Here is a 22,754-nt window from a genome sequence, read left to right on the forward strand (position 1 = left end):
TTTAATAGGTAAATGACATTTTTCTTATACAAGTAATAGTACTGCTTTTATAGCTGAAAATATATTTACCAGTGAATATGAGCTTGACAGTTACCACAGGAATAGCATTTTGTAAGATCTGAACTTAAAATTTATTTCTGATTTGCTCCATTCTCAAAAGGGTCTGATTTTTAAATTTTAATTTAATTTAATTTTAGTTTAAAGTTAATGAAAATGCTAATTTTTTATGCCTTTCTATGTTGTGTCATTTAACTTCAAAAGTATTCAATCTTCTGTATTTCTGTGTTCGTGCTAGGCTTCTGTGAGCACTGTCCAGCTGTGGATTTCTGGAATTTTAGCTATCCTTAGAGTTCTGATTTCACAGTCAACAGAAGACATCGTTCTGTCCCGTATACAAGAGCTTTCCTTCTCACCATACTTGATTTCATGTCAAGCAATCAACAGACTGAGATGTGGAGAAAATAACCTGTCCACACCAGAGGATCTCACTGAGGTCAAACAGGTGAAATACCCACCTGAAGAGACATTTTCCAGGTACACTGTCTTTTGAGTAACCTGGGGAAGGTAAAGAGTTCTGAGAAATCACAAGTACATTGGGCAGTATTTAACACATATAAAACTTCTGTCTAAATGGAATCAAGTCTGTTAATAAGTTGATATGGGACAAGTGTGTGTGGAGGAAGGAATATTGGGATGGACAGAGATGGAGAAGTTGAGCAGATTTTAGCAGAACTTAGAATTGTTTTGGTACCTCTTCTCAAGGCAAGTGAAGGACCTAATAGAGCTGTTAAATTGCGTGAATCCTGCATTTGGGAAAATCAGGTCCAGAAACTTCACTGCTTTCCTTCCTTTCTGTGTGGGGACTGAATGATGAAACATCTCTTTAAGTGGAAGTCCAGGTTCTGTATTAGAAACTTGGCAGCAGTGGGATTCAAATCTATTGAGTTAGTCCTGCTCTTTTTTTCTTTTTTTTTTTTTAAGACTCAGCTTTGTCTAGTTGGCTTCCCATGTTGATGTCCTTGGACAGTGACAAACTTTAGGCAAAAAAAGCATGGAGAGATGGCAGCAGATGTTGACATGATGTCTGTCACTAAGGCATTATGTTTTAATGTTATGTAGCATTTAATTTAGTATGTTATTTAGGGTGGATGGACAAGAACTTTATTTTTCAAACCAAAGTCTCATAGGCTAACCTCATCTTTTTCTGAAAGATTGATAATTTTCCTATTGATTGTATATGTGTTTCTTTCAAGATTCTTACTGCAGCTGGTTGGCATTCTACTGGAAGATATTGTTACCAAGCAATTAAAAGTGGACATGAATGAGCAGCAACATACTTTCTACTGCCAGGAGCTGGGCACACTGCTTATGTGCTTAATACATATCTTCAAATCAGGTAGTACTTGAAATGTTGCCCATGTCATAGCATGCAGTGCTAGGGTGGTTTTTGAGTTCCAATGCAACTCATAAATGCATTGAACTACTGAGAAGGAATGTGTAAGTGCTGAAGATGCTATATCTCACTCCATGTAGAGAATTTACTAAACATGGTGCTCATGCATGCAGGGCACATTTTGGAAATTTCTTCTGTCTTTGTGGAAAAAAATGTAAATAGTGACTCTTCATCTCTCCTTTTAACTGTCTAAAATTTTTCAGTCCAAAAAACACAAAGCATTCCAAATTTGTGGCTGTATTTCTCGTGTTTTGTCTCAGTTTGGGTGGTTGGTTGGTATGAGTCACAGACCACTAGCTCAGACTCACAACAAGGAAGGTTCCTGGCTTTTGCCATAATTAATAAAAATATGTAAAACAAACAAGGTAAAAAAACCTCAACAAACCAAACAAAAAGCTAACCAACCAAAACAAAAAAAACCACCCCAGAAAACCAGGAAAGGTGGCACTTTTCCAGCTAGCCAGTCTTGAGCTCCTTTCTTCAGGTTTGGAAATTTTCCCTTAGGTTTCTTCTGCTGGATACCCACTATCTACCCCTTTGGTACTTCCTTAGTTCATAGCTTGATTCCTTCATCTTATTTTCTGAATAGTGGTACTATTGTGCCTTTCTCTTGTTCTTTCTTTGCTATGACTGCCCTTTTTGCCTTCTAATTTTCAGCTTGCATCTGAAATGCAACCTTGGTTTACTTTTAGTTGTCTGCAATTTCAAAGGTCTTGGTACAAGTCCCTGGTTCTTCATAAGCTTCCTTGGGGACATGGGACAAGGAACTCTGTGTTCTGTTTCCTTAGTCTGTAAAATAGGAGTTCTCCAAACTGAGGTTCTTGGTCCAAAGGCTCCAGGAGTGTGTGTGAAGAAACACAAAATTAATCTTCGCTTTAGGTGTGCTTTAGGGCCCAGAACTCTGGACATACAGAGTGACAGTTGTCTTCCCATGTGTCTGTTACAGTAATAATTTTATTATGTTTTTATACTATTTTATTATATAAAATTATGTGATTATAATAGTATATGTTTTAATTATATATCAATTTATGTTTAGGAGAAATATTTGAATCGAATATTATAACAAATAACTTACAGCAGGGTGTTGTGGGATAAAGTGATTAAATGGTGTCAAGCCAGGAGCAGTGAAATCAGAAAATGAAGCTGGTGATTGAAATTGGGGCAGTGGGTTCTTCCACAGTGGGGGTTGGGGGTAATTGGAAGGAAGGCTCAGCTAGTTCTGCTGCTGTGACAGGCTTCCAGGCTGCTCTGGGAGTCTTGCCAGGAATTATGTCCAAATTTTCATGCAAAATTAAAATTAAATATTAAAATACTCATGCAGAGCATTGGCATATGTGGATTGGATGATCTCTAGAAATTAATTTAATGTAAAACTACAAATAATTCAGGTATATTACTACCACTAGTACCTGTATGGTGTAACAGAGTAAAAGAAAAGTTGTTCAGGCACCTGGGCTGCATTTTCATGTCATAACATATTTATTTAGGTTGAGGATTAACTAACTGCCTGAATTTGTAATACTTTTCTTTTGTTCAGTTAGAAGCTCCATAATTAGTTTTTCTTTAAGTTATATTCTCCTAACTATGGGTGTAGCTTACAGCAATTTGTCTGTGAAACATAGGCTGTGTTCTGTCATTTCTAACCACTGTTCTATGTGGATGTTTTGTCGTCTCACCCATTGCAGTTTTTTCAAAATGTGAGCATTGCTGACTCCTGTGTTTCCAACTGTAGGAAGCTACTAGATTATAAGTGAACATTCTCAATCTGTACCTTTGAAGTTAGAAATAAAAGGCATGGACAAAGTAAAAGGATGAGCATGCAATGGCTTTTATGACTGTAGGAAGTCACTAGATGGTGTCGTTTAGCAAATGCAGGGAGCTGGAATGGGGCTAGCACTGCTTTGCTAATAAGTGGAACCAGAGATTTGAGACTCAGCTATTTTTCCCATTCTTTGCTATTTACATTGTGTGTTTGTCAGTCCTGGGGGCAGCTTAAATTGATCCAAATGGCTGGATCCAAATGGTGGAATTTACAGCTTCATTCTTCTGTATGCCTGGCAAGGAAATCAAGTAACGCTGCAGATTTCCTTCATTATTCTGATTAGCTCTTGGTTCCTAACTGACTCTGAAGAAACTTTTTTTTCTCCTGATCTTATCTTCTCATAGAAACTCAAAAAGTCCTATACCTTAGGACAACTTTCCTTGTTTTCCCATCATTTTCTAATTTCTTTTTTCCCCATCATTTGTTTTGGCATACAAACACAGAATCAGCCATTCAGGAAGCAAAATTCTGCTTTTTTGCTGAGTGCTACATTTTCAGGGTAACAACAGAAATACCTAATTCTTGCACTTTAGAAACCGGATGAAAGAGAATAAATTTAGTTTCAACTAAATGTGTTTGGAAAGCCATCCTCTGAAGTAGGATACTGTTAGGTGTTCTTCTTTAACATGCAGAGTAGTAGTTACCTCATGGTTTTTAAGTAGAACATCTGTGTTTTAATTTACAAACAACAAACTAATCCTGGTCCACAGGTGACAGTTTTAAGTGTAATGAAGGTTTTTGTGTATCAGATTAATGAGAATTGTCATGAAACCTATCTAAACATTATTTATTGAGTCTGAGAGCTGGTAATTTCTGGTTTACACCCTTGGGCAAACTTCATAACTTGCCTTAAATTTGTAAAACTGCTTAGAATTTACCTTTCTTGCAGGAATCCTACCCTGAATAATTTTAAAACTTCAGAATTCAGACTAGAGCTTTGTTACCCTAACGTGGTTTTATTGTTTTCAGGGATGTTTCGAAGAATCACAGCTGCAGCCACCAGACTTTTTACAGGAGATGGATCTGATGGTAGTTTCTATACACTTGAAAGTCTGAGTGATCTTGTTCAGTCCATGATTCCCACTCATCCTTCTTTAGTTCTCCTCTGGTGTCACATCTTGCTTCTTGTCAATTATACCAACTACAACTGGTGGTCAGAAGTGCATCAAACCCCAAAGTAAGTTTTGGTTTTGTTCCCTAGTAGTGTGTTTCATATAATTATATTTTCTAAAATCATATTAAAACAATCCAGCTGCTTTTTGCCAAGCCTATCAGGCTGTTGACTGATGCTGCTTAGATTATGTAGTTCTGCATTTACTTCATGTGTGTACATATTGTCTGTTCTGATATTGGGGTGACTTCCAAAGTAAGGAAATGTGTCCTGCACTCAGTTGCTCCTCAGAAGAACTGTCAGGTAATCTCTACACTTCTAAGGCAAGAAAACTTCATCTTTGTACTACTTTTTATTGAAACTATGGAAATAACTATAGCGAAATATTTAGTGTTTCGTGTCTATATGGAGACCTCATATTTCTAGGAAATAACCAGCCAGTGGAGGTGATGGACACTGTTGTGTTTGTGATAATACAATCTGATCATATAACTAACTGTAGCTACAGGATTTTCTGTTCTCAGTGGATCTGTTGTTAAATGCTGTCAAAACATGGTGTTAGCACCCTGCTGGTTCATTAGCAGAAATTTGGAGATAGGTTCTAAATCTCTTGGTATTCTCTTGGTCTGAAGTTAGTTTATCCCACCTGTCAGGCACTGGAATGGTTTGTCCTCAGTGGATAAGGAAGGGACCTCCTGTGAGGGTGGGTATTCCTCTGTGTTAACTGTAGAGGGAGGTGAACAAATGACTTGAGGGACGTTGCTGGTGCTTGTGCAGTGAGTGTTGGGCAGTCTCGTCTTGCTCTACAACTGAAGTGCATCAATACTTTCACAACTGTGAGATTCTTGCTTCAGTTCACCCTTATGTATTGATAATATATTATTCTAATTTGTGGAAACATGGAATTACCGGGATTATGAGCAAAGCAGGGCAGCTACTCAGGCATTGGAAAAGACCGTCTAGGGAAGGGTGGAATCACCATCCCTGGAAGTGTTGAAAAGGTGTCTGGATGTGGCACTTCAGTTTAGTTGGCTTAGTGTTGAGCCAGGATGTGTGCTAGGTTAAAGGTTGGATTTGGTAATCTTACAGGCAACTTAGATGATTCTATGAACTAAAATAGCAGTAATTTCTTTTATTTACCAGTATCATCTCTGTTCTGGGTTGGGCATCACTTTTAATCTGACACTAGACTAAGTGCTCAAGAACACTGGTTTGGTTTGAGAAGAAAATACAGTAGTAGGTTCTATTATCCTACTAGAGATGCAACAGCCTGTGTTTTTCTTTTAAACAACTCATTTGGTTGTTTAGGTTGTCTGAAAAAGTAATAAGCAATGCTGCAATTGTTAAAAAATAAAGATCTGATGGAAAGCAAAGTGTCTACTTCAAGGAAGTGTAACATTTGAAAGAAGTTTACAGGGAAGGATGTCATGTAAGGACGTTGGTAGGATACTCCAAGCCCTTTGGTTGTTTATGTTTCAGTAGCCATACCAAGAAAATAGTAACGACATATAATTGCACTTTTTGCAGGCGACACAGTCTTTCTACTACTAAATTGCTTAGCCCTCATATATCTGGAGACAGTGATGAATCCGACTTGGAATCCAAGCGTGGCATGTGCAATCGTGAGATAGTGAGAAGAGGAGCACTCATTCTCTTCTGTGACTATGTTGTAAGTTTTGAATTATGACTTTTATAACTAGAGTTTTGAGTTATTTTAGGATGCTGACAGTAATTTATTGCTGATATGTGTTAACTGAAAAGTGAAGTGTGTTAAGTGAAAAATGAATATCTATGAAACTAGTAATTTTATTTTCAGATGGTGCTTCTGTAAGCTTTGATATGACCTCATTTGGCATGGTTTTCTCTTCTGAACTGAGAGTTCTCTTGACTTGTAAAGTTTACCTGGTGGGCAATAGAATTACCTTCGGGGTATCACATCCCTTACTTGGGAGATGCTTGGAGCACACTAAGTAGTTCCAGACTTGCCAACATCAGTAGCAGTGCACAGTGCTCAGGAGACAACAAATTTCCATCTCTACACCTTAAGAAAAGAGGTTTTACATTAACATTTTAACTTCCATTTTGGTTCTCCAGTGAGAACAATTTCTGTGGCTTTGGCCTTTTGCTGCCTCAGTATTAGAGTTTTAGTTCATTGGGGGCTTTTGAAGTGAATTTTCAATAGTAGGAGGTATTGCACGTGGCTTTGCACGTCAGATCAGTTTTGAGGTAAGGAAACTGCATTCCTTTCAGGTTCAGCTGAACAGAAAGCTATGTTTAGGAAGCACTTCAAGTACTAATGGACAGTCACTAGAGTCAGATTAGAGGCCGTCCAAGGTAAAATCCACCAAAACCTCTTTACTGAGGTACTGCACAAGCTCTCAGCATTGCCTGGTTAACTCTACAGATATTTTCGTGTTGCATTCCACTGCTTGTTGATATACACAAGCTTTTAGAGGTTTGACACTAATTATTGACAGATCTCTTTGGATTTACTTTCCAGAAATTCTTCATTTTGTGTTAAAGGCCAGTAGGAATAAGAAATCTTTAAGAAGCCTAAATGAAAATCACATTTTGCAAGACAATTCTGTCTGTATGTTTATTTCAAACCCATTTAATTAAAAACAGCATCTTTGAATCAACCTTCTCAATTTACTTGTTTCTAACCTGTTTTTTAGTATTTTTAGAAAAATAAGCTGCACGTTCATGGTAACTACCTTACTTTGCAACAAGAGCAAAACATTTGGAAAATTTATCATGTAAAAATAATGATGGTGGTATCAAGATATAGACACTCCATGCCATTATTTCAAAATAGCTACCAGAATTATATATAAGAAGCTTCATGTTGTGTCATGTTTAGTAATTAAAATCTTAACATTGGTGTTACAGCAATCAAATTTTAATTTTTTCCCCTTCAGTGTCAAAACCTACATGATTCAGAACACCTGACCTGGCTTATTGTGAATCATGTTCAAGACTTGATTAATCTGTCCCATGAGCCTCCAGTACAAGACTTTATCAGTGCTGTTCACAGGAATTCAGCAGCCAGTGGTCTCTTCATCCAGGCCATTCAGTCACGGTGTGAGAATCTTGCAGCTGTAAGTTTAACTTTTTGACTTCTTGTAAAGAAGAAAGTCACTTCGTGTCAGCATAAGTTTAACTGATAAGTATGCAAAGTTTGACATTTCTGGGTCATTTATCAACTTGTAATTTTATTTTTAAAGTCACTTACTTAAAATGCAAGCAGTGAACCTTATATTAGCAACTTCAGCATTAGATGTGTTCCAGTCCATCAAATCTGTGGATTCAGGTGGAGATGTTTGAGTTGCTTTTCTTCCTTAATGGATATTTTCCCACATAATCAATATCTGATGGGTAAATTAAAGCTCTAACTTTCAACTTTGATTTCAGTGCCTTAATAGTATAAATAGCAAACTAACTACAGAGGCAGGAGTAGGAACCAGTCCATCTTCATAGGTCCTGGCAATATGAAAATGATTTGTGAGCTTATGCCTTCCCCATTGATCTGTTCTGAAAGTTGTAGCCACTTGGTGAGGGAAAATCACGGAGAAATTCAGGGTATTATTTGTGTTGATTATTTTAGTTTTCAAATTAAAAAGAGTGGATGATGTTTTATAGGGAGGTAAGGTTGTATGCATCTCTCTTAATCATGGAAAATTTCATTTGCTGGACTTCCTCTAGAGATAATTGTGATTAATGTGATAATAATGTAGAGATAATTGTGCCACCTGCACCCTGAGTAGCTTCAGTGCTGTTTCCTATCTCTTTCCATTGTCTCTGTGCAAATGTAGGGCAGCTCTAAAGTTACATGATATTAGTCTGGGCTTCACTAGCAGAGAATCAGCAGAATGAACTAAACTGAATATGTTTTAATGGAAGATGCAGTCACTGTGTGAAATGCTTGGTGATTATCAGGAAAGACAGTAAATTGATATTAACAGATTGCTCTAAACCAAGATTGGTTTCATGAGTCAAGCTAGTTTGTCTTTGTGTTTCTCCCTTTAGAATATTAGTGCTGAATTGGTGCTTATATTAAAAAAAAAAAAAAAATTAAAAAATTACTTGCACACCCTTTTGATCCTGAGTTGCTACTGCTGTTTCTTAACATATGCTCAGAAAACCCCCCAAGGATTGTCTGGATTTCTGTCATGTGTCTTGACTTTGCACATGTTCCTGCCTTCTTCCAGAAAAAAGTTGAAACTTCTCACTCTGTTCAAAGCTTTTTGCAATTTCACTTAAATCTGTAGCTTTTTTCCCCTAAAGGTTTTGCTCCCTATGTTTTGCTTCCTGATGTAAGAGTAAGCTTTTACAGTTACACATCAAACAACTTAGTGTTCATATTAATTAAATAAGTGAGTAACTCGTTCACATGGAGATGATTATATTGATCAGGTAGTTGTCTGCTACAGTTTTTTGTAAGTGTCTTTCCCTTTAAGATCTTTGTATTCCAAACTGATTGTAATTTTTTGTCTGTTTCTCTGTTCCATGCTGTTTGAACATCCAGCCCACAACCCTGAAGAAGACGTTGCAGTGCTTGGAGGGAATCCACCTGAGCCAGTCGGGGGCTGTGCTGACCCTGTACGTGGACAAGCTGCTGTGCACTCCCTTCCGCGTGCTGGCTCGCATGGTGGACACCCTGGCCTGCCGCCGCGTGGAAATGCTGCTGGCAGCCACGCTGCAGGTACACAGCACTCCCTGCCTGGGAAGCACTCTGGGTAGTACCAGTGCTGTCAAGAGCAATGGTTTAAAGTACATCAAAATATGATTAAGCGATTTCATTTGGCAATTTTTTAAAATCTGTCCTGTAAATTTCTTGTGATTTTTTCGTATAGAACAGCATTGCTCAGTTACCAGTTGAAGAACTGGATAGAATTCAGGAATACCTCCAAAACAGTGGATTAGCAGCAAGGTAAATCATACCAATAACACCATAAAAATGTCAAACTAAGTAATGTTCGAATACAAATTGTGTTAACTCTGTTTTCCCACATTTTGGCTTTTTTCCTAGAGGTCAGATAGTAAGTTGTTTTTGGGGGTAAAATGGGATTAAAGCCTCTCATAAGATGCTGATGTGTTCTGGCCCAAGGGGCAGTTGTGCTGGCTGTGTTGAATTTGCACTAAGAACTCCTTAAGCTCTAGAGGGTTGCTTCAAATTCTCTTTCCTGCATCCCACTTAGTATTTAATTTTTGAGAGACAGCAGCTGCAAATTAATTTCTTGACAAAATCTATTTTACTAAAGCCAACTTTATTTTCCTCAAACTTGCAAAATATTGTCAGTTCAAGCTAAGTGGGCTTGGGGTTTCTTTAGGGTTGTTTTTTTTTTTTTTTTTTTTTTTTTTTTTTTTTTTTTTTTTTTTTCTCCCAGACAGCTGTGTTAAAAGTTTTAACGGGTTAGTCTCCTGGCTGTTTAAACTGTTTGTTTAAAAAGGAGAAAATTACTAATTTTTTAAAAAAATTCTATTTGATGTTAGAAAGATCCTTATTTACTCCTCTTGTCATTGCTGTTTGAGGTTACTATCTGTTGACTGAAATAAGTAGGGGAAAGAACTGAAAATGTGAGACTGCAGTAGATCAATAATAATGTGCTTACATAGGTAATGTTCAATTTAATAAAAAAATTACTTTGTACAAGTTCTTGATAGCAGTAGTGGAATTAAAAAAAAAATATGTACTAAAAAAAAGTCTCTGACACTGACATAAATGCAGAAACTGGAGTTTTTAGTACAGTGAGGGATTTTTTTTTTTTTTTTTAATAGAAGTATAGTTCTAGTGGATTATCGGTTAGCATCTGTTAAAATGTATTTTTTTTGCAGTCAAATAATTGGTACACTAACTTTGACTCTTCTTACTCATTGTAAGATGTGCTGGATAAAGAAAGCTGTAGTTTAAGCTTAGGTATATGACTGATTTTAACACTAAATTAAATTTAAATCTTTATTTGTTGGTGGTGCAGAGTTAATTAATTTTGGCCTCTGATACCCAAAGAAAGTTTGCATCATACGACTGCTTGTATGTAACACAAAACGGAAGACTTTGGTGCTTTTCTGTCCTGGGATTGGAATTGAGTCACTGGATGTCTTTCTATTTGTCAATGATTTACAAAACTAAGATAGCCCTCTGCTGATGTGTTCTTCTGTTTTCAGACACCAAAGACTCTACTCACTCCTGGATAGGTTTCGTCTCATGGTAGCTCCAGACACAACCAGTCCTTCACCTCTGGTGACCTCACACCCACTAGATGGAGAAGACCAACCACCTTTAGAGAGTGTAGTACTAGACAAAGTAAGATTATCTTTAGAAAGAGTCACTAGAAGTGCCTTGGCTACAAACAAGCTTTATTCTTTACAAAATATTTAAATGCAGCTTATTTTTACTGTGCAGTTAATGCTCTCAGGATTGTCATATTGTAACTCAAATATAGATCGGTGATTAATTTCATGTGTGTTGGCTGACTGTTGAACTTAGGATGGATGATTAGCACAAAAGTAGATGTTTGTTTTATTGACAGTGCTGTGAAAAATTTACCAAGTTTGGTTTCTTTGCTCTACTTTAATGGAAAGATTTATATACAGTTCAATAGAGACAGATAAATAATCTTGTTTTCTTGATGTGTTTTACTACAGTTATTAGTTTTATTCATTTGCTGAAAGTTGTTGGCAGTTTCTTGGAAATTAAACATTGCTTGTTCAGTTTTTCTTTCTCAGTTTTAAATTACTTTCAGAGAACAATCAAGAGTACTGAACTGTTTCTGTCTTTCGTGAACTTAGACATGTTTCTTTCTAAGTGAAGTGGAAGGCTAAGAGCAAGTCTTGGGGCCTTTTGTCTTCCTTTTTTCTAGTTTGTCCCATGGTACGAATAATTTCTCTTTTTTGTCCCTCCATGTTCTACAGTGATACACAGTAATAGGAAACTTATGTAACAGAGATGGCAAAAATTATTTGATTATCTGATTGCTGGAATGAGTCTGAGCAGTCATTGGCTTAGGGGAGATGTTGAGACCTACATGGACAGCAGGAGAAAATGCTGTGCCCAGAAACCATTTACTCATAGCTTTGTCTTCAAATTACCCCAAAAATCTCCTTTGTCTGCCACTGTAAATACTAAACTAAAGTAGTTTTTGTGTGCTTCCCCCACAGCTTCTGCATGGTTCACAGAATCATAGAATATTTACATTGGAAGGGACCCATAAGGATCAATGAGTCCAACTCCCTACTTATTTCAGGGCTACCTAAAAATAAATCCCATGACTAATAGCCATGTCCAGATGCTCCTTAAATTAATGTCAGCAAATTTATTTGAATCTTTGAAAATCTATCTATCTATCTATCTATCTATCTATCTATATCTCCTTGGTTATAGTATTGGTTTTTCTCTTATTCCTGTTATATTTGTTCGACTACTGCCTACTCCATGCTTTTTTTCTAGATTGTCTGGTCAGGTTTAGGATCCTAATACAAGTACCTACACTCTATATTAAGATTAATTTTTCCTCATTTCCTGTCTAGACTTTATGGAAATAGACAACTTGTCACTGAACATCCATTGGTCCAGTTTTAGATGTTCCATTTCCATTCACCATTTGTTTGTTTTGTTTTGCTTTTTAATTTGAGGGTTTTTATTACTATTATTATTATTATTATTAATGTAGCCTATGGATGTCTCAGACATTCAGTGCTAATGAGCATTCTCCCTCTGCCCCCATGTAGTGTGATGTTTTCTGAAAACAAGTGTGTAATATATTTCCCTTTTTGGTCATTAAAGGACTGGTATGTGTCACTGGTGCGGTCACAGTGTTACATCAAGTCTGACTCGGCACTTCTAGAAGGGGCAGAGCTGGTAAATAGGATTCCTCAGCCTGACCTGAACTCCTTCATGACCAGCAAGGTAACTTTGTCAGAGGAAGAGGATGAGATTAGTTCAGGTGTTCCTATTGGTAGTATTAATAGATTACGTTCTGAAGTGTTTGCATTCTTAAATGTAAGCACTTCAAATTTGTGTAATACTGATACCGATAATATATACTGGTAATACTAATTCACTTAACTTTAGAAACTAAAATTGTAGATATTTGTGTAAAACAGTGGATATCTGTCTAGCAATGTTGCTAATAGTAACTTACTAGTAGTCCAGGTTGAGTAGATAGATTGGAAGCAAAAGTTTATTTATGTATTGCAATCAGAAAAATCCAGTTTTACTGTTTTACAATAATCTTGATTTGCCGTACAGTTTCTTCCAAGGCTAGCTGTTTCTGTAACCTCTCTGTTATCTGTGCTAGCTGACTTGCAGTAAGCCAGTAACAGGCCACAGACAGTAAATCTGGCACAAAGGACAGCTTGTATCTAAGGATGTCTTTTGTTCAAATTCTCACCATGATATTTACTGCTGGTATGCAGAAATAATAGTGGGGAAGCTGTTGCTAAAAAGATACTTGACTTGTTTGTTTGAAAACATACTACTTGAAGATTCCTTGTATATATGTCATCCTTAAGCTTTATTCACACATTGTCCTGTAAATTTGGAATAAGCATATTGATTTTTCTTTCCAAAATGGTACTGGTTGGAATTGAAATTTTGAGCCAGTGTGGAATAAACCATATTGTTACACCACAGTAGAGCAGAGGTGCTAATAATAAGTTAGTTAATCAATAAACTGTAAATTTACCACCGTGTTAGTATGTTAGAATTATATCACCAGGTACCTGGTTTCACTTTAAAAGCAATTTCTTTTTATTTCTTCTTTGATTTCAGGAGTTCAACCTAAGCTTGTTAGCACCTTGTTTAAGCCTTGGCATGAATGAGATCTCAAGGGACCAGAAGAGCAGCCTCTTTGAAACTGCTCGGAGAGTAACTCTGGATCATGTGTCTTCTGCTGTACAAAACCTTCCAGCCAACCACCAGGTTTTTCAACCACTATTGCCAACTGAGCCATCAGCCTACTGGAAAAAACTAAGCGATATCTTTGGTAATAGAAATAATGATCTTTTAAAGTTTGTTCTCTCCTCTGCAAAGATACTTTACAGATGTCTTGTGAATACATGAACTTACTATTTAAAAAAAAAAGTCAAGATACCTGGCATAAAAGTGCTTATGAAATAGTTCTGAAAAACATTTATTGAATGGAAAAAAATTCAAACTGCTAGATTTCATCCAGTCTTATTTTATAGGAGATGAGGTGATGTATCAGTCTATGATGACACTTTGCCGTGCACTGGCTCAGTATTTGTTGTTACTCTCAAAACTACCAGCTGGTCTCCGTGTTCCTCCTGACAAAGAGGGTGATATCCTGAAATTCGTCGTGATGTCAGTAGAGGTAAGAAACTACAGCATAATTAATGATGTAATGAAATGTTGGGAGAGGGAACAACTCAAACTGATCACCACTGAGTAATTCTTTATTAGGACAATTCTTTTGTCTTAACTGTAGAAATTTCTTCAGTGTTTTTTTGTATTTGACCTGTGCTAGTAAATCTGATTTGGGCTGTGGGACAAGGACAGCTTTATACACGGAAAGGTTGATTGATTGATGGAATTATGCTGGCATTTGGGAGAATGGGTCTTGCACTGATTTTTGGGACACTTAATAAACCGTATATAAATGTCATAATTTTCTTGTACTTAAAATAAATAGTGTTCTGTCAGGAAAAAACCCCAATACAATTTGTTACTAATACTTTACGTTTTGCTGAGTGAAGAGAAGTCACACTTGGTTAGAAGTTGTTCTGTTGTGAGAATTTGCTGTTAATAGGAACTTCTCTTTTTGTACAGGCACTGTCATGGCATTTAGTGCATGACCAGATTCCATTAAGTGTAGATCTTCAAGCTGGTCTGGATTGTTGCTGTCTGACACTACAGCAGCCTAGTCTCTGGAATTTGCTGTCTTCTGCAGCTCATGTGACATATGCTTGCTCCTTAATTAACTGCATTAGATTTATCATAGAAGCAGGTGAGTGCAGTTTGATGAGCTAGGAGAAAAGTTTTCTTAATAGATTGCTAGTTATCATTGATCAAATGCTGCATGTCTGGAATATTTCCTTTGAGTCCTTATTAATAATTTGTTTGACAAATTTAGTTTTTACTGCTTTAACTTTTCATTTGAAATGTAGTGGGTTTTTTTTGAACTTGGCAAATGCCTTGGATATGTCAAACATTTGACTACTGTGTGGTGTTGATTAAAAGTGGAATATGAAATAGCTAATAGCTTTATCATTCAAATATTTTCTACAATTCAGTTGCAGTGGAACCTGGTAATCAACTTCTAAGTCCTGAAAGAAAGAATACTTCAAAACCTTTAAGTGAGGGGGAAATTGATTCAAATGCACAGAGTAAGTAAACGGTGAATTTTGCTTCTGCCCTAAACTTTCATTGAAGAAATATTTTTTGGTACCCTTTCCATTACTATTATTTTTAACAATGAAAGTTCATCTGAGACTTCATTTGTATGTGGTTATTGTCTGTTAAATATAGGTTGCCATATTTTTACAGGTGTAGTTGTTTTTTCTTGAAAGTTACACATTAATGCAGATTTTTCTTTTGGGGGATTCTGTTCACTGTGCAGCATACTACAGACTGAGCTTCCTAAATTGTGGGATTTTAAATTTTAAAAATTTCTTTGTGTCCTTATTGTGGTTTTGTCCTTTTTAATCAACATATTCTTCATTAAGAATTTTTTGTGTTTCTATCTTTTTCAATTATTTGTCTCTTGAGTGGATTTGTAAAGGTGAATTTCTTTCTCTCCCAACAAAGAAACAAAACACATTATTGCAGCATGTGAAATGATAGCTGAGATGGTGGAATGCTTACAGACTGTCTTGTCACTGGGGCACAAAAGAAACAGCAGCATCCCTGCATTTCTCACTCCTGTCCTCAAGAACATCATCATCAGTTTAGCAAGGCTGCCTCTAGTGAACAGCTACACCAGAGTGCCTCCCTTGGTATGTTTATTATGTTTTGCTTTCAGGACTTTAAAAGTTACTGAAAAACTTTGAAAACCAAACATGGTGCTGCATTTGGAGTTGTACAACAGTAGGACTCCAACCTTCAGCTGGTTTGATCAATCTTTTTGAAGACTGAGTAACAACATGTGCAAGGCCATTTCTCTCTTTCTCAGCGCTCTGTTATTGAGGGGATGTAGAAACATAATAATTTTTTTGGTTTAAACTTTTTTGCCCCCTCTCTGATATATCAGTGTGTTTTTTCAGGCATCAACAGTATGTGAACTGTCTTCCTTAAATTCTGTTTCAGCATCATTTTTGCACAATTTCTAAACTGAAATATGTGACAGGTACTTACTTCCTTCTATATCTAAACTTGGACCATAAAACCGGATAATTAATCTACAGTGGGAAGTATGACGGAAAAAGCCCTAAAATAAGAAATATGGTGTACATTGTATATAAGTTTTGTTAGATGTTCCATCTTCCTTTGAGTATTTTTCTGTTTGGAGAACTACTTTTATTTACTGATGTCTTGTTGCCTTTGAATGGTGCCTGCATATTTAGAGCTCTAATATAAAGACTATATCTGGTTTGAATAGTTAAACATGCTTTATATTTCTTTAGGTCTGGAAATTAGGCTGGTCACCAAAGCCTTCAGGTGACTTTGGCACAGTTTTTCCTGAAATCCCAGTAGAATTTCTTCAAGAAAAGGAAATCTTTAAGGAGTTCATCTATCGCATTAATACACTTGGTATGTACAAAATTGAATGAATACACTTGGCTCTTATTGGGCATTTACCTGTGTTTTGAAATTACTGAATAACTGTATCTGAAACTGTTTGCTAACTTCTGTTGTTTATGTGGAAGACAGATAATATTTCAGAGCAGGTTAGTAATTGTGCTGCAGTAATTCTTATATTTCGTTCAATTAAGAGAATTATAGAAATAAAGTCAAAAGTTATTCCAAATCAGGGAGATTTCAGAATGACCATTCGTTTTCTGAAGCATATGCTTGGCAGTATGTTTGAGAATATTTTGCTTCCCCCCACTTTTCTCTATTAATGCACAGTATAAAGTCCTGTGGTAAGAGACCTCTGGACCTACCTTCAGCTCAGACATCAGATGTGTGGGTTGGACTAGAAAATCTTGAAAAAATACTTCCTACCCAAACCATTCTAAGAGTGTCTTAGTACTGTGTTTCCAGTTCTCTCCATCTTCTTGGAGCTGAAGGAGAGAAGGTGTGGTGTTGTTCTCTGCCATTCCCATCCACACCTAAAAGATGACAAAATCATAGAATAAGCTGAATCGTAAAAGATCCACAAGGATCATTGAGTCCCAGCTCCTGGTCCTGCACAGCACCATCCCCAAGAGTCACACCATGGGCCTGAGAGTATTGTCCAAACACTTACTAAAATCCGTCAGGCTTGGTGCTGTGACCACTTCCCTGGGAAGCCGGATCCATCACAAAAAACACCAAAGTGAATAGGAAGTGGTATGAAACTAAATCTCTGGAAACAATGTACCTTTTTTTAATGCTGGTCCTTGTTTAACTTTGTATTGAGACATAAGTGCTATCTCTGGGTGTTTCCATAGGATGGATCAGCCGTACTCAATTTGAAGAGACGTGGGCTACTTTGCTTGGTGTGCTTGTAACTCAGCCCATTGTAATGGACCAAGAGGAGAACCAGCAAGAGGTAGTGTCATTCATTGTATTTTTAAAATGGAATTTTACTTAAAGCAAGAAAAGTGTTTCTATTAATAAAACTGTAAAGCAGAAAAGAAGTGACTAACACTAAGGAATTTTTTCTATTTTGTATTTCCTTTTTCTCATACCCTAGTGAGTTCAGACACATCCATCTTCTGGCTTAGAGCCTCTGCGAGCATGCAAATAGTGAGGAAAAAAATTAATGAAGCATTTTCAACTCTTTATTAGTACATCACTCAACCTAGATTTTTCTTTTTCTGTAAGATTCTTGACTAGAAATGAATTGACCTGAATGGGTCCCAGACCTTCCAGGGTAGCCACAGGTATGCCCTGGATTCCCACACCTGAGGATGCATGTTCATGTGTCTTGCTCCCACTTGTAGATTGTATATTGGATATCTGGGCTTCTAGCTTAGGCAAATGTTCAAAATTCAGTGGAGAGCATTTGGGGATCAGAGCTGAAGAAATTTAGAGCAGAATTTGTCCAATTTATATACCAAAATATATGCATTTATATACTAATTCCTATACCAAATATTTCTGTCCAAAGAACAACAACAGAACTGGGGCTGTGGCTGAGGGAGCTGAGGGTGTTTAGTCTCAGGAAGAGGAGGCTCAGGGGGATCCTCATCACTCTCCAGAACTACCTGAAAGGAGAGTGTAGCCAGGTGGGGATTGGTCTGCCATCTCTCAGCTGAACTCCTTAAGTTGCACCAGGGGTGTCGGGGTCAGGTTGGCAAGACCCCAACAGTGTGAAAGTCCTTTTTCCCTAGCCTGGCAGCCAAAGAAAAGGTCTGGAAGGCGTGAAGCTGAGTTTCAAGGTTGTTTATTTCTTCTTATCTGAAATATTTTCTCTCTGACCTGCCGAGGTCCACCTAGTACAGAAGCCATGGCAGTCTGCCCCGGGCGTCTCCCACATGATATACTCAAAATTACGTGTACCATGTTTACAGTTCCTGTACCAATACCTAAAATCTGTTGGACAGTGTGTCCCCATCCTAGACAATAGAAAAGTGTCACTATCACACCGAGACATAGAGGACAAGAAGAAGAAAGAGAAGGCTAGGGCACGCCCAGATTCCTCCATATTGTATCCCTGAATTACATTCTAAAAAAACCCAAAATTCTACTTTTTCACCCTGTGTCAATTTCCTTATTACACTACCCAAGTCCTTTTGGCTTGTAATTCCTCATATAAGGTTGGCAGCCTCTCCCATGGGCTAAAATTGAAGCCACAGGTGTTTTTGACTTGTTGCCAAGGTCCCTGAGCCCCCTGCCAGGGTCTTGAGACATCCAGAGCAGCCAAAGGGATGTTCTGGACTCTGGCATTGGGGAGGTTCAGATTGGATATTAGGAAAAGAATTTTCACTAAAAGAGGGATTAGGCATTGGAGTAAGTTTCCCAGGCAGGTGGTGGAGTCGCTGTCTTTGCAAGTGTTCAGTAGGGGTTTGTATGTGGCACTCAGGGACATGGTCTAGGGGTGATTATGGTGGTACTGGATTAATGATTGTACTGGATGGTCTCTGAAGGTCTCTTCCAACCTTGATGATTCTGTGAAAAGTCAAGATGAGAGTGAACTTGGCTATCATGAAAGAGCTTTTCCCTCTTCAACTGTCTTGACCTGCTAGCAAACTGATTTTACTAGGTTCTAGTTCTTTGACCTGAAAGGTTGTTTTCCTAGGCTTGTTCATGGTCCTGATGGTAGGTGCAGAGCCTAAAGCGGTTTGAAGAATTCAGAGGACAAACTGTCGATCCTGAGTAGCAGACAAAGGGATTTGCTTCTCTTGCTTCCTAGGTGTCAGACTGCAAAAAGGAATAGGGAATCATCATGCCTCTTCCCTGGTTTAGCATTTTCTGTTAGTTATACAGGCTTTGACACCTTGATTTAACTGTTTTCTGTATAATGGCCATGTCGGGTCAGACTTAGGGCAGTCAAGCTACTGGTTGTTCCTTATTTGTCATGTAGAGAGTATTTATGGAACAATAATAATATTGCTCCCTTGCTTTCCAAGACAGACCAGTATATTCAAAATTGCAAATATTTTAAGCACTGTTGTAAATTTCAGTATGTTAATATTTTCTGAAATAAAAATAAAATTTTTTGAAAGCTGAACATTGGTTACCATCTTATATCTTCTAAAAAGGATCAGATGCATTTGTGGTCTGATGCTTTGTTTCAACAAGTAACTAATAGGTAGCTGCAAAGAAAGAAGCTAAACACTTTTTTAAAAGTTCTGAAATGGATATCTTGAGGTTTTAATGCTGCTGGGACAAGAGAAGGATGCATGCAGAGTAACTGATTAGAAGGAAGGATGTGTTGCTGCTGCAGTCAGTGTGTGCATTGTTTATATCACATAGATTTCTGGATGGGGAAAAGAGTGGGTGTCAGGCTTATTAACGATAATTTAGTGAAACCTGACAAACTGATATTCAGAGCTTTTGGGATTTTTTTTTTTTAACAATTCAGATTACAGTGAGTTCATTTTACAGGAAGATACAGAGAGGACCCAAATCAATGTTCTTGCAGTGCAAGCCATAACCTCCCTGGTGCTGAGTGCAATGACCATACCTGTTGCAGGCAATCCAGCAGTTAGCTGTTTGGAGCAGCAGCCCCGCAACAAAGCTTTAAAAGCTCTGGACACAAGGTACTTGTTTTCAAATGCATAAAACTTGTGGTTAATGCATAATGACAGTAGCTTAGTCTAATTGTAGGGAAAATATGTGTAGATTGTATTTTCTAAGTAAGAGTATATATGAATGGCTCTGTTTACAGAGGAAATTGCATGGACTTAGCATTGTGAACATGCTGACTTAAAAGATTATCTGGAAAAGATAACATCTTAATAAAATCTGGTAAACAGTGTGCAGAACATATTTCTCAACATTTTCATTTCCCTGATACTGAAAATAAGCATAGACACATAACATTACAGAGTGAGCCAGACTTGCACAAACTGTTAATGGAAAAATCTGCTAAAAGTCATTTCTCTTGGGCTTTTAGGTTTGGGAGGAAGCTAAGTGTTATCAGGGGAATTGTTGAACAGGAAATCCAGGCAATGGTGTCTAAGAGAGATAATATTGCTACTCATCACTTATACCAAGCTTGGGACCCTGTTCCATCACTTTCTCCTGCTACTACAGGTAAGTGCTTGTTTGTGGGGGAGAAGGGGAGATTGGATTTCTTTTGCATTTAAAATGTGGAAAAGATACTCAGAAAAACTTGAAATCCAGTTTGTGGGAAAAGAAGCCATTTTCACATGTGCTTTATTTTGCACTTTTTAAAAATTCATCCTGTGTTTCATTACAGGTGCTCTTATCAGCCATGAAAAACTCTTGCTGCAGATCAATACTGAACGAGAAATAGGAGATATGGATTATAAATTGGGACAGGTTTGTTAAAAGCTCAACTTTAAACTTGATTTTTATTACATTTCTTCCAGTTCTGAAAAATTAGTTAAGAAACATTGCTTGACATCAAATAGAAACTAAAAGCTCTGAGTGATGCAGGGTAGGTCATAACTGGGTATCTCCTCAGATGGAAGGCTGTGTGTTGCCTGTCATTTAAATGAAAATATGTTTGGCTTCTAAGATTCTTCTAGGCTGACTGTTGGGGTGTTAAATCCACTTCTTTGCTATTTGTTTTTCTCTTTTGTGTGTTGCAAGGTCTCTATACACTCCATATGGTTAGGAAATAATATCACTCCACTGAGAGAAGAAGAGTGGGGTGAGGATGAAGAAGATGAGAATGATGTACCCGCTCCATCCTCACCACCAACCTCTCCTATCAACACCAGGTATCTTATTTTTTTGTCTCTTCTCTCTTTTGAGTCATAGATGAGGTTTTATTTCTTCATGTTGAGTTCAATAAGCTAGGTTTATAAATTGGATGCTGGTAAATAACTGTATTATTTCAAATCAAGCATTTTAGCAGGGCTTAAGAATGGCTATTTTAACACTTGTTTATTGTTCCTTGCAGGAAACACCGGGCTGGTGTAGATATCCATTCTTGTTCTCAGTTCTTGCTTGAACTGTACAGTCAGTGGATATTGCCATCCAACCCCAGCAAGAGAACACCAGTGATTTTGATCAGTGAAGTGGTGCGATCAGTAAGTCTGAATTGTTATTCAGAGTCATAATTGAGTATATGTTACAAATGTTCAGAGCTAAGTAGCATTTATAAAACATCTTTTAATAGATGGAACACACAGAATTTTCTTGGCAGTGCTATTCTGTGGGCAGTACAGAAACATAACTTGAGCAACTACAGCATTATACTGATTGAAGCTATATAAGCATCCAGATTGTGTATTCTGCTGCTACATTACAAATACTTCATTGTTACTCAATGGCAGTTTATATTTTATTTTACTACTTGCTAAAGCAAAATTTGCTTATCCTGTCCCTTTGTAAGAAAATTTAGATGGAACAACAATGTATGTTGTTGATTATTAAGTGTAGCTGCAAAACTAAAAACACAGGTGTGGAATGTGTCTTGACAGCCATTTACTATCACTTTTATGACTTAAAATTAAACTATCCTTGCAAGAGAAGTATGTGTTGTGTGTTTTGGGATGGTTTAGTACATTTTAAGTAGCAATGTTTGTTCATGTCCCAGAGTTACTTACTACAGTGGCTTTGATTTTGTCAACTTTTTGGTAAAAAAGGACTTCCTGGAGGTCATTATTTTCAGAGATGAGTGGTGGAAATAATTCTGAAGAACAATAGTAATAGTTATTTCAGACTCTTGAGTAAATGTTTACACATTTAATAGATCAATTGAGGAATCTTTTGCTTACAGTTTTAACAGAAGGGAGAGTAAATTTTTGGCTGTTTGCTAATGGGAATTTTTTTATATTCAATTTTAATTTCTGTACAGCTTCTGGCAGTGTCAGACTTATTTACAGAAAGGAATCAATTTGAGATGATGTACACAACACTGACAGAGTTACGAAAGGTGCATCCATCAGAAGATGAGATTCTTGTACAGTATTTGATACCAGCTACTTGTAAAGCTGCTGCTGTTCTTGGAATGGTAAGAAATTCTCAGAAAGTTTATTGCAAATTCATGAGTGTTTAGGTTAACTTAGCTTCTGCTGCAAAACCTGGTGTACTTGGTAAGGGTGCTTGTCTCTAAGAATATCCTTTAGCTCTTCTGCATGGCTGTAAGAAGTAATAGGATATGTATTCTGGGCTTTCGGAGTTTGCAGACATTATCTCCAATTGCCCTGTATTCAAACAGAAAGGTTGTTTGATTTGGTATTTTTTTGAAGTTTCAGCATGATTTATTGGGCTTTTTGGTTTGTTTTATTGAATTCAGTGTTGCCTTTGCCCTGGACGCCTCATTTGTTACATTTCAGGCCAGAAATGAGGACTTGCAGAACAGCTTTTGCTAGATTTGTATTGCTGGTGCATGGCTGTAATCTCATGGCAGGCTGGGACAGTGCATGTGATGAATATATAGCCCCAGATAGTCAGGTATCCCTTTTCTTTCCTCACTCTTCCCTCCACTGCATCATTCTGTCTTGAAATGTGTAGGCCAGAAGGACTTTCCAGTGAACATTTTAGGAGTGGAGTTATTTAGGGAAAAAATTACAAATCATTTTGGAAGGAGTTAGCACTTCTAGAAACTCTGAGACTAATATAAAGCTATATGGGTAATAGTGGTAAAAGAAATTCTGAAAGGCTTTTAGGGTGGGGATTTCAG

General features: G+C 37.2%; 1 protein-coding gene across 2 annotated transcripts in view; it reads left to right on the forward strand.

Moving 5' to 3' along the window:
- The window catches only part of HTT (huntingtin), a 79,075-nt gene that overhangs the window by 46,696 nt on the left and 9,625 nt on the right, over window positions 1-22,754 (forward strand). For both annotated transcript variants that reach the window (XM_068188551.1, XM_068188552.1), the window contains 22 exons: window positions 296-534; window positions 1,254-1,396; window positions 4,248-4,455; window positions 5,917-6,058; window positions 7,308-7,487; window positions 8,915-9,091; window positions 9,243-9,319; window positions 10,555-10,693; window positions 12,173-12,295; window positions 13,160-13,373; window positions 13,576-13,721; window positions 14,177-14,354; window positions 14,641-14,733; window positions 15,155-15,342; window positions 15,970-16,096; window positions 16,939-17,039; window positions 19,541-19,695; window positions 20,052-20,191; window positions 20,358-20,440; window positions 20,714-20,844; window positions 21,027-21,156; window positions 21,927-22,082. In XM_068188551.1, coding sequence (XP_068044652.1) covers window positions 296-534; window positions 1,254-1,396; window positions 4,248-4,455; window positions 5,917-6,058; window positions 7,308-7,487; window positions 8,915-9,091; window positions 9,243-9,319; window positions 10,555-10,693; window positions 12,173-12,295; window positions 13,160-13,373; window positions 13,576-13,721; window positions 14,177-14,354; window positions 14,641-14,733; window positions 15,155-15,342; window positions 15,970-16,096; window positions 16,939-17,039; window positions 19,541-19,695; window positions 20,052-20,191; window positions 20,358-20,440; window positions 20,714-20,844; window positions 21,027-21,156; window positions 21,927-22,082 — 3,270 coding nt within the window. The remainder of the gene's footprint in view (window positions 1-295; window positions 535-1,253; window positions 1,397-4,247; window positions 4,456-5,916; window positions 6,059-7,307; window positions 7,488-8,914; window positions 9,092-9,242; window positions 9,320-10,554; window positions 10,694-12,172; window positions 12,296-13,159; window positions 13,374-13,575; window positions 13,722-14,176; window positions 14,355-14,640; window positions 14,734-15,154; window positions 15,343-15,969; window positions 16,097-16,938; window positions 17,040-19,540; window positions 19,696-20,051; window positions 20,192-20,357; window positions 20,441-20,713; window positions 20,845-21,026; window positions 21,157-21,926; window positions 22,083-22,754) is intronic.

Source organism: Anomalospiza imberbis, chromosome 4 (genome assembly GCF_031753505.1).
Source record: "Anomalospiza imberbis isolate Cuckoo-Finch-1a 21T00152 chromosome 4, ASM3175350v1, whole genome shotgun sequence".
In the NCBI taxonomy this organism is placed as follows: domain Eukaryota; kingdom Metazoa; phylum Chordata; class Aves; order Passeriformes; family Viduidae; genus Anomalospiza; species Anomalospiza imberbis.